Source organism: Scophthalmus maximus, chromosome 1 (assembly GCF_022379125.1).
Source record: "Scophthalmus maximus strain ysfricsl-2021 chromosome 1, ASM2237912v1, whole genome shotgun sequence".
NCBI lineage: Eukaryota > Metazoa > Chordata > Actinopteri > Pleuronectiformes > Scophthalmidae > Scophthalmus > Scophthalmus maximus.
The window spans coordinates 3,320,711-3,332,500 of record NC_061515.1 but is presented as its reverse complement, the minus strand read 5'-3'; the positions used below and the strand labels follow the sequence as shown (position 1 = coordinate 3,332,500).

The window sequence follows — 11,790 nt, the reverse complement described above, 5'->3', positions numbered from 1 at the left end:
GTTTTTATATATATATATATATATATATCTATCTATCGATCCACATCATTTCTGTTGTGATGTTATGGACTAAATTAAACAGTGCAGTTTTTTTTTTTTAAAACCTCCTTTAGTTGATGAATTTTTTTTTTGGAAATGCATTTTTTTTAAACCCTTAAAGCAACAATGTGGACAAACAAAAGGAAACCTTCCACTGTGTGGATTTAAAAGGATTTGTAGATTGTTCTTTTCTTAGACTTCCCAATATTGTGAGTAGGCAACAGACTGAAACCTTGAGGTCCCACTGAAATGGCGGGGAAACCAAAACTGTGACCATGTTGGGGCCACGTTCAGCCCCTTCCATGGACCACGCTGGGGTCCTCGCACCCTACCTTGGCAACCCTCTGATTTAACACTAGATGGAAGCTGATGGGGTTGTTTTTTTTTTTTGTCGTTTTTTTTTCCCCAGCCAGAGCCAGTCGATTTAAAAGCAGCCCGGGGCAGAAACAACACATCATCGGCTCATAATCTTCCATTCATCAACCCTTATTTTCTCTCGACCATTAATTCCGCCCAGACGAATGGGCTCAAAGCAAGAAGCAGATTTCTTTTTTTCTTCAAACACCACAGCTGCTGAGCAGACACTGAGCTCACCGCCTCATCATCATCAGCACCACCACCACCACCACCCTCATCGTCACTGAGGTTTACTGAATTAAAAGACAAAATACATTTAGCCTGGACGTTGGAAAAAAGCTGTTTAATATCAACCCCATTATTTAAAAATGTGCAAGTCCGTTGTTCAATGTGTCAAGTGATGAAACACCTACAGGCATTTATCTCCTCCGCTTTACGTCCGCCCCAAGTTCATCCAGTGAATATGACATAGCCTAAACGGCCCCCAACCCCCGCCCATCACAAACCAAAAGGAAAGAAAGCAGATGAAAGAAAAGGAGAAAGGCAATTCAAATCAGAAACAGGGGAAACAGCTCGGATTGCTACAGGTCATCTGTACGTCCCACAGCTTGAATTTCCAGTGGAATTGTCGACTGGGGATCGGTTCATTAAAGCTACCGAGGAAAAAACATCTCAACGACGGTCTTCTGTTCAACAATAGACGGTTTTCAGGGGAGGACAAGGGCAAGAACACACACACACAAGCAAAGCTGTTTCCACATGAGAGGAAAAAACATCCCTGGATATTTGTGTTTGCATAAAAAGAACCAAAAAGAAAAACCAAGCTATTGTGTGCGGAGGAAAAGACGTATATGTACATTTAGCTGTGACAATCCCGCTGGAAGAAAAACAATAACAATTAAATTATGGAAAAATAAAAAAATATCTCTCTCCATTCCTCCCTGACAAAAACAAAATGTCATATATATCTCGCTCTGTGTCATCTATTGAAAATTTAAAAAAACAACAACAACCCATCTTAGAATAAATTACAATCTCATTAACAAAACAAAACAACAACAACAAAATAATAATAAGATTCAAATAAAATGAAAGTTCTGCGAATAATCCCCCCCCCCCCCCCCCCCAGGAAGAAAGCAACTCAGACGAGGATGAACAAAATGGCTGAAATGAAACGCGTGGCAACGAGCTGACGAGCAAATCAGAACAGATAACATCGCATGAATAATAATTATAATAATTATAATAATAATAATAATAATTTTGATCATATGCTGCAATTTTTGGAATGTCACCAAAATGTCTTTTGGGGAGAAATGTAAAGGCATTATTATTATTATTATTATTATTATTATTATTTCTATTACTATTATTATTATTATTACTATTGTTATTATTATTCTGGTTTTATTTCTTTTCAAACGCACTAATCGTGATGTAACCTCGCAGTTTCTTTCTTCTGTCTGTCTCTGACTCATCTGTGCTCCACATACACCGATTCATCTGAATTCAGCCGTTAAAGCGCCACAATTTGATTATAAAAACAATCTAATAATGTCACAGGAGATATGGCCGAAACAGAACTTCTCACACAATTCAACGAAATAAAATTGATGAAATAAAAAAAAAAATCAAAAAAATCTTTAGACTCGAAATAAAAAAACAGAAAAGGATTAAAACCGCAACGAGCATCATTTTGGCAAAAAACTAAAATTAAAAAGGATAAAAAAAAGCACATAAATACAAGGCAGGTATAGGTAGAGGCTATAAGAATGACAACTGGATTTTTGAAAAAAATAAAACTCAGCCTGCTTGTTTTTGAAAACATCGATTTGGAAAAAAGTGCCCCAGTGAAGAAAAAAGAAAAAAGGGATGAAGCCATGACTTTTAAAAGTTATACAATATTTACAAAAGTGGATTTCCAAAAACAAAAAAATCCGTGAGAGGTTGCTGACTATATACTGTATATATATAGATATATATCTAAATCTATATCTATATATATATATATAGTTGTAGTAGCCCCATCCTGTTGTGTGGAAAAGTGCCAGATAATCCAATCAATCGCCGCGGAGCCTCTTTTTTTTCCTGGAGCTGCGAGAAAAATAATAATATTTAACGCTGGTTTTTCTGAAAAAATATTTTTTGTTTTTTAAATGCGGTTTGATTTAGGATTGAAGGTCATAAACGTTTATTCTCTGCACTCGGACCAGGAGAGGTCAGCCAGTGAGCTTGTAATAATAATAATAATAATAATTAATAATAGTAATAATAATAACAATAACAATAACAATAATAATGTGGTCACGACTACATCCTCGCAGAATAAATAGGAGCTGGAAGGCGCGCAGCCTCCCGGCGGTGTAGCCCCTGCAGAGCGCGCTCTGTGTCCGCGCTGGCTGACAGATGGGACTCGGGCGATGCTCACCCTCAGCTGGACTCCGCTGGTCCGGGGGGGCTGCAGCCTCCATCCGCTGGCCTCCAGTTTTAACTCCATTAACGCAGCTCCTCTGACCCCGCTGCGCTCATCCATCCATCCATCCATCCATCCATCCATCCAACCCACCCACTGCTTGGACGCACAATTTAGAGCTCCAGAAACTATAGACGCCTCTTCCTTTTACGCACAGGAAAATAAAAAAGTGTGTTGGATTTGATTTATAAAAAAAGACACAAACAAACAAAAGAAAATGCTATGCTTTTCGTTTAAAAAAACCCAAAACAAACAGGTGCCCTCTTCCCCCTCCCCTCTTCTTTTTTGTTTTTTTTGTTTTCGTCAAGTATGATTTCAATACACAATGGGGGCTACACCTCGAAACTGCGTCGACTGGAGTCACAGTGCTGGGCATGTGTCTGCTCGGGAGAGCACAACGCAGGCTTATGTTCCTTCGAGCTCGTGGGAGAGGAGAAAAAGAAAGAAGCGTCCTGTCCTCTCGCTCCATCCTGCTCCCACGTCTCGGGTGTTCACTGCAGTGCACTCACCCACTGCATTCTATTATACATAAAACACCCACTAGATCGTTCCGATAGTCCAGTGATTCATATATAACCTCGGGAGATAAATAAAAAGGATAGACAAGTCCTGGAGGAGCGGGTCCGGCCCGAGTTCATTGGACCGGGGTCTGGACCCCGTGGTGCGGCGGCGTGTCCCCGTACACATCCTCGCTGCCCGGCAGAGCTCCTCCGGGAGGGGTCATGCGTTTCTCCTTCTGTCTCCTGTTACAAAACCAAACCCTCACCACTTCTTTCTCCAGGTGCAGACTGTCCGCCAGGCCGATTATTTCCGACGCCGCTGGCTTAGGGCACTTCAAAAAATGGCTCTCCAGAGCTCCCTTTACGCTCACCTCGATCGAAGTCCGTTTTTTCCTTTTCCTCCCCTGCGCGGCGATTTTGTCCAGGCTGGTCGGGCTGCCCGAGGTGGAGTCCGCCTCCTCCAGCCACTTGTTCAACAGAGGCTTCAGCTTGCACATGTTCTTGAAGCTGAGCTGCAGGGCCTCAAACCTGCATATGGTGGTCTGGGAAAACACATTTCCGTACAGGGTCCCCAGGGCGAGTCCCACGTCCGCCTGCGTAAAGCCCAGCTTGATCCTCCGCTGCTTGAACTGCTTGGCGAACTGCTCCAGGTCGTCCGAGGTCGGCGTATCCTCGTCCGAGTGGTCGTGGTGACTCTGCGAGCGGTGCTGGTGCTGATGCTGCGACGCCGGGTGGCCGTGGTCGCTGAGGTGCGGGCTGTGGTGCTCGTCGTGGCTGTCCCTCAGGCTGTGGTGGTGCATCCCCTGCCCGCTGCTCGGGATCAGCCCGTTCACGCCGAAGCCCGGCTGCGAGTAGATGAGGCTCTGGCCGTTCGTCGTCGCCATGCTCGGTATGTGCGCCGCGGTGGTGGTCCTCCACGCGCGGCCGTCGTGGTGGTTGGCGTGCGTCTGGTGCACCAGGTGCGGCGGCCGCGACTGGTGCTGCAGGTTGCCGCTGGAGTTGTGCATCTCGTCCCGGGCGCCCTGCACCGCGGGTTTGATGTCCTGCTCCGCGCCGAGCGGGCTGGTGGACCACGGCGCTCCCTCTCCGTGGGACAGCGCCGTGATCCACTGGTGCGCGTGGCTGAGCGTGTGGCTGTTGCTCTGCAGCGGGTAGTCGCCCTGCAACAGGCTCTGCGCGTCCCGGTACGCCGTGGCTTGCTGCATGCTGCCGGGCTCCGAGTGCACGATGGATGCGCTGGAGGTGAGGATGTTGTAGTGGTTAGACGCTGCGGTCGCCATGACTCTCGGAGCCGGACTGGTCGCTCTTATTGAAGGAACCTCGCATTTGACAGAGCCTCTCCTGCCCACAGGCGGCTCCCAGGCGCTCTGCCAGAGTGTACGCCGGGGCGCACCTGGACTCCGCCCCGCCCCGCCGCCGCCCATTGGACGCGAGGGCGGTGATGGACGTGGTTGCCAGGGGCAACGGCGCGGCGATTGGCTGCGGGGGCAGTCTCCGCAGACACCGGCGTCTTCCGCGGGGTGTTGAGCGAGGCGCAGGCTCCCGTGGAAGCGGAGAGCCGGAGTGCGCGGCACGGGGAGACGGAGCAGCGCGACGAGCAGTGCAACTGTAAGAGACAGTTGATTTACTTTGACAATCGTGTTCTGTCAGGACTCGGGCTGCAGGTTGGGTAGTGCCAGGAGACCGGGGGGGGGGGGGGGATTCATCCAAAAGCTCTGGTGTGTATAGGATGTCTTAGTATTTACCTACGCGTTTACAGTTTGTTGTTAGTTGTCGTTTGTGATCATGTGCACGTGTATGATATTAAATATTGTCACAGGAAAAGTGTGAGAAGAAAGTCCTTGATAGGAACTGACAACTTCAACTTTGTCAGTGCATCAGAGAGAGAGAGAGAGAGAGAGAGAGAGAGAGAGAGAGAGAGAGAGACAGAGAGACAGAGAGACGGATTATGCATGTTCATGTCATCTGCAAAATACAACAGGTCAGGCTGCACACTGAGCTGGTCCAGAGAAAAGATTACAGTGGGTTTCTGTTTTTACAGTGTTACAACAATTTCCGCTGAGACGTTGTTGTAGGTGTGTGTAATTTGTGCAATGTTGTGTGTGTGTGTGTGTGTGTGTGTGTGGCTGAAATTACTGATGGAGCATTTGATTATTTGAGTATTAAGAATCTCTATCAATCAACCATTGGCTACTTTTTGAGTGAATCAAGGTTTCGATTCAAAACCTGATATTTTAAGCCAATGTTAAGTACTATAAATAATAATAATAATCAGAGTATCATAATACGTTATTATAATAATGATCTAATTTATTCAAACAAGGTTTTATTACTGAAACAAACTGGAACTCTTACAGTCTAAATTGTAATAGTTGTTTTAGGATGTTCGCTCATGGTGCATTGAAGAAACAATGTTAACAGATACATGGTAAAGGAAAAACACAGGCACGATTCAATCAAGTTGGTTTTTATTATAAATAAAAACAATTCTCACGATAAAAACATCCATAAAGTGAATTAAATTGCAGCCTGCTCCTTTATGCACCTGATCTGTCTTCAGAAGAAACAGGTTTAAGTTGTAGAGAGTTTGTTGGTGAAGTTTATTATTTTCCCTTTAGTGTATACGCCTCTCTTATACATCTTGGCTTATTAATGCCAGAATTAGCTGCACTTCCCCGAACACCAATGGTTGCTTGTTATAGTTTATAGACTACAGTATATATTTTTTTCTTCCCCTGCAGTGAAGTTCCATACGTCTTGAATTGAAGACTTTTAACAGCCCATAAAATGAACAAATCAAACTTTTGCATCCATCTATAAAAGTGTAAAGTAAATTGTTCACAGGTCCAGTCTCAGTAGGAGTGGCTACACGTGGGGAATGAAAAAAGAGGCTGAGGTTTTGTATAGTGACTCACTTAAAGGATTTATTGATTTAAATAAAACAACAACAAATAAAAAAACATGAAAAAATAAGCCATTTAGTCCCCAAGATATTTTTCGCTGATGTACTTTTGACGGGTTTCGTTTGCTCTTGCAGCGCTTGTTGACAGCACAGTGGAGGATCTGTGTGGCACCGGTGGAGCGCGGTGCAGCGGCCACCTCGAGCCGTCCAACGATCCTTTTGCATCGCCGAGAGATTCAGAGATTCTTCTTCTTCCCGGTCGTATATATATATACACAAACTATTTTAGAGTTAACAGCGTGTGAAACACCACCCCCCCCCATCTCATCACTCCCCTCAAGTGAGCACAGACGCACACAGTGAAGAGGAGGATTAAATCCAGACTCAGGCCTCTGGTCCGGGGGTACGAGGAGGGGACGATGGCTTCCATCCCGTCCCAGCTGTCGTCCCCCTCGGTGTCAGCTTCGGGGACCCAGGACTTTGTCCAGAGAGGGGACATTCCTGGCCGGCCGCTGCCGGTTGCCATAGGGGAGAGGCGAGGGGAAACAACGGCAGTCGCGTCGCTGCCCACCTACCCCCAGCCCCCTCTCCAACCCCCAACCCCCCGATCCTGCACTGTCTAAAGGCCTCTATTTAGAGAGGCTCTCTGGTGCGGGGGGACAAAGCCCTTTCTCGGGGGATAAAGGAGGGAGGAGTAAAAGAGCGCAGGGCCCTGCGAGGGAGAAAAGGGCCAGAGCCACTGAAGAAAGATGAGAGAGATTATGTCCGTCCTCAAAAGCTGCTCCTCACAGTCCGGCGAGATAAAGCAAACTGTGTGAAGGAGAAAAAAGAAAAGAAAAAGAAGAATACAAACAAAACTTCAAATGCCAACTTCATAACGTCGGAAGAAAAAACCCTTTAATTGTGAATATTAGGAGGCGTTAATAATTCCTACTGTATGAGTGCGATTTAAAGACACTTTAAGGGCCTATGACAATTCAGTTCACCGGAAATAAAGTCACACACAGTGGCCACAAATCAAACCTATAAATCAATACAGACGCTTCTTCAATACCCACGAGTTATAACTTCTAAACTATGCAAATGACTGAAACTGTTAATTCAATCTTTTTTTTTTCTTAATCGCTTTGGAACAAGGAGTAAAATTAAAAGTCGATAAATAAAGAAATAAATTCCACCCAAAAAAAGAATCCAAACTGTGCTGTGACAACAGAGAAGGCCCCGGACCGGATGTGCACACTGGCAAAATCTTTCTTGGCAATTTTAATCTATTCCAAAAAGTTCACACTGGGACACGTGTCATCGAGTGCTAATTATAAATTCTTCTCTATTCTCGACCCTGGATTTGGATTTGAGTTCTCCTGTTTTCCTCGATGCCACTTTTAGTGAAGAAAAAATGTAATTATCTTTGAATGAATGAGCATCACATTGCAAATTAAATGGATAGTTATGTTATATTCATCCTTTTAAAAGCCCCTCCCCCCAAAATATACCCAACATTTTGAATATAGGATGTTGATATGATTTGTTGTGAGGACAAACAGAAAACGACGTTAATCACGAGTCAGTAATGTTTTCTGAAGCTGCCGGTTCCGTTTACATTAATGATATCGGTAAAACACATACGACATAAACAGAATCACACAAAAACCCCCCCCGCTCATATTCCATGTGTAACTCCGAGCTCTTCAATTAAGCAACGCTGATTGGGCCTTTAATGGATCTCATTTCATAGGCTAATAATCCTTTATGGATGTGAATCCAGCTGCAAACGAAGCCGGCAGGATTTAAGTCATACGCGGAAAAAAGTTTCCGGACACGGTTCGGTAATTCATCCTGGTAATATTGCACATTATTGTGGCGTAACATTGAAATCGGCCAAATCAAAAGAACATTGTGGTAATTAGGCTGTAATTCAAGGAATTACCACATCGCCACACAGGCTTAAACGGTCGTGTTGGGAGAAACGCAAAGCACATTATTTTAATGGTGTAATATGCAAACTATGGCTCGTTTCAATTACGCGGCTTAACAATGCATAAATGATGCGAGCCTCGTTATTTGGACGGCGGGGTCCTCAGTTATTCAGGGGCCAGAGTCAGGGGCCATGCTGCCTCCCTCTCGCTCTCCTACTGTAAAAAAAAAAAAATCCCCCACCAGAGCTGAGCACCGAGGGGCCGCCGCCAAGCCGCATTAAAGGGAATAAAAATGAACAGCGGAGAATGTGAGCGTTAAATTAACAGTAGGATAATTATATGACCCGTGCGCTGTAAAGATTCAATTTCTAACGCTCTAATTAGGCGACTGTCTCCCCATACATCAGCCCACATCCCTCTGCCAATTTCTCACCAGAAAGCGTCCTGTGAGCGGAAATAATTTGATTTTATTAAGACACGGCTGGCGCGACGAAGAAAAATCAAAGGAGCGGATGGTTAAATATGATATGTTTTTGATTGGTCCACGCGCACCAGTCCACCGAGTCCCGTTTAAAAGGCGAGGGGCAGTTAGATCCACGCTGGTGCAGGAGGAGGCTGGTGGTCTGTGTGTGTGTGTGTGTGTGTGTCCCATTTAGAGGGAGGGTACAGTGACTCCAGTCCATTTATAATCACTTTCACAGGGATTTTACAAAAGACCACTGGGAAATGACAGTGTGCAGTTTATATATATATATATATATATATATCTATTAATCTGTCAGTTACTCAGGAAACAGTGCAAGTTGACCATGGTAGAATGTTTAATGTCCCCACCCCAAAAGTCAAAAATGCTTTTTGCTTATTGTTCCTTGACGCGGATGTTTGATGGACGCACATGGGCAGAGTCACGCAGGTGCAGTTTGACACAAGAGGGCGTTTTTTCACTTTCTGTAACGTGGCGAGATGAGACACGACGTTAGCCTTGGCGGCGGCGTGTGCCCTTCTAGTTTTTCGTCGTTGAAATTCAGTCAATGTGCGGGAAACAACAACAACAACGGCAACAAGTCGGACACAAATGAATATATCTTTTTAATGTCTTTAAACAATGTCCCGCACAGGACTCAGCCACAAGGTGACGTCCTTGAATCTCTGGTCATCGCTGAGCGACAGTCTAGAGACCAATCCCATTCCGTTTACCATCACTGATGATGGAACAAGAGAGTGTTTGACACGTAATTGGGGAAAATAAAAACTCAAAACAATGAACAAAATATTTAGCAGATTACATTCTAACCAGTTAACCGACTAATCATTTCAACCCTAGTTGAATGCGTGAGCCCCGTACTGGATGCTGCTACGATCTGTAATACCAATGTAAGATATTAAAAACTCTGAGTTAGTCCGATTACGATCCTAACAACTTCAGTATTTATTGCTGCAAAGACACAAAACATCCCCGTTGGAACATAACTGGTTTATTACAGGCTCGTCTTGGGGGAACACTCTCGACTGAGCGGAAACCTCTTCCCTTCGCTGTAGCTACCACCTGCAACAACTTCGACTTGTTTGGCTCAGACCCGAGGAGATGCTGAATATGTCAAACAAATTCCCAAACATAAATGTTCAAATGACGACGGTGACTTCCCTCGTTACCGTGCAGACTACATAGTTAAAGGCACTTTTTCCTCAGCAGAGATGTCATGTTGCTGATGAGGTTTATCAGATTATTAGCTGCTCCGATATCAAACGTCCTTGCCAAGTCCCGTTTCCCCGAGTCTTACGTAACGAGGGGCCGAACCGCCCCGCGGCTTTCATCCTCTACTGTAATTGTTGTGTGCATCAAAAGACCAGGGAGATTGACAGGGGCGCATACAGCGGGCGAGTGACGACATACCGAGGGGATGGGAGGGGTGGAGGAGGGGAGGAGAGGGAGTAAGATATGGGGGGGGGGGAAGAAAGAGGAGGAGGAGGACAAGAAGTGGGGAGAGAGTTAACGAGAGGGAGAGCATTAATTGTGTGCATTGTGCCGGGGCCCTTTTGCTGAGTGTGGATGTCGAGGTGCGGGCGCTCACCCCTCCAGCAGCCCGCCGTGATGTGGGCCGGCTCTCTCAGGCTGCTGTATTCCAACGCAATTAGGCCACTCAAAGGCCTGCTTAAAGCTGCACCCCCCCCCCCCCCCCCCCCCCACACACACACACACACACACACACACACACACACACACTGGGATTGCACAGCCCCTGTGGGTTCCCCTCCATTGTGACTGGGAGGTGTATTCTGTCCCTCTTTGAGGCCCTGGATGAAGAGACCACCCCGGGGAGCAGAGAAAAGGGAGGATTACCTCTCTTTCTTTCTGTCCCTTTCCCTCTGTCTTCCTCTCTTTATCTCTCTCTCTCTCTCTCTCTTTCTGGTTTCACCTCCAAAGTGTGTGAGCTTTCGGCCAACTCCTCCGAAGAGAGACGCGCACGCGTACACACACGCACGCACACACACACGCACGCGCGCACGCACACACACACACACACACACACACACACACACACAACGTGGAGTTTGTTGCAGGGCAGGGAAACCGAAGGAGGAGGAGGAGGAGGAAGAGCGACGAGGCACCTCTGTGACGGATGCCATTGTGCGAGCGCTTTAGCAATATCACTTTCCCCTTTTTCCCTCTTTCATTATTCATACGAGTCGTACATTTCAACAAGTGGCGCGTAAGCTCACTCGCTCCTCCCTGTTTTGCAGCCGCAGCCTCGGTGAGTCAGAGACCCCCCCCCCCCTCAGCATGCTGTATCAAGAGGAAGCTCTTCATGATAGCGAGACTTCTCTTGGCTGAGTTGCAGCATGTCTCCTTCCCCCCAGAAAGCGTTTAAAAAAGATTACCAACCCGAACGCTACAACCTCCCCAACAAGAGAGGGGACGAGAGGAGAGGGGGGGGGGGACCTGGCACACTATCACCTGCAATACCACTTAATAGCATCAACAGATTAACGAGGTAATCCACACAATGAGGTCTTTGATTCGTGTGGCTTGGCAGACAGTGACGCCAGGCATAATGCACGCTGCTATTTCAGACCGTCCCAGCGCCAGAAAACTGGCAGAAGCCACTGGCTGCTTTGTTTTTTCCGTCTTTCCATCAGATGAGCGTTTTGAAGGTTTTTGAACATCGTGCGTCTGGTCCTTTTTTTCGCTTGTTTCCTCGTCAGAGAGGTAACCCCCCCCCCCCCCCCCCCCCCCCCCCCCCCCCCCCCCCCCCCCTTCGGCACACGTGATGGGACAAGGGGAGGATATCACAAGCTTTTCTGAAGGCTGTTTAAACAGCAGGGCTGAGGAGTTTCTCCCTCGTCCCCCCCCCCCACACATTTTTCTGCATAAGGACGTGCGTATAGGATAAGTGTGTGTGTGTGTGTGTGTGGGGGGGGGAGAGACAGATCTCGCGGTCCCATCGCTCATGTGCGGCTCGATTAGCCCCACGTGCCTCGTTCATCAGACGTGGAGGCAGAGCAGATGGCGGGAGACGCACCATGTTACCATGCTGCGGCACTATGTAACGCCGCTCTAATTGAAACATCAATACTGCCCTGTCAATACACTACTGTTACTCC

At 46.5% G+C, this 11,790-nt stretch overlaps 2 protein-coding genes across 3 annotated transcripts in view; both read right to left on the bottom strand.

Moving 5' to 3' along the window:
• Positions 1-1,538: 1,538 nt before the first annotated feature.
• On the bottom strand, positions 1,539-4,922 carry pou3f2b (POU class 3 homeobox 2b). Its single transcript, XM_047336629.1, has one exon. It carries the CDS (start codon positions 4,791-4,793, stop codon positions 3,504-3,506), a length of 1,290 nt encoding a protein of 429 aa, XP_047192585.1. The 5' UTR covers positions 4,794-4,922; the 3' UTR covers positions 1,539-3,503.
• A 969-nt stretch (positions 4,923-5,891) lies between these two features.
• The window catches only part of LOC118299900 (endoprotease bli-like), a 153,109-nt gene continuing 147,210 nt past the window's right edge, over positions 5,892-11,790 (bottom strand). Inside the window, exon 20 of one of the 2 annotated variants that reach the window (XM_035624009.2) lies at positions 5,892-7,081. Coding sequence is in view for 1 of the 2 variants with exons in the window: in XM_047335023.1 (XP_047190979.1) it covers positions 7,043-7,081 (39 nt within the window). In the remaining variant the exon portion in view is untranslated. The remainder of the gene's footprint in view (positions 7,082-11,790) is intronic. The other variant, XM_047335023.1, reaches the window with a different exon arrangement.

Excerpts from the sequence above, each read along its gene's own strand:
- pou3f2b (XM_047336629.1), bottom strand. The coding sequence starts at position 4,793 with ATGGGCGGCGGCGGGGCGGGGCGGAGTCCAGGTGCGCCCCGGCGTACA.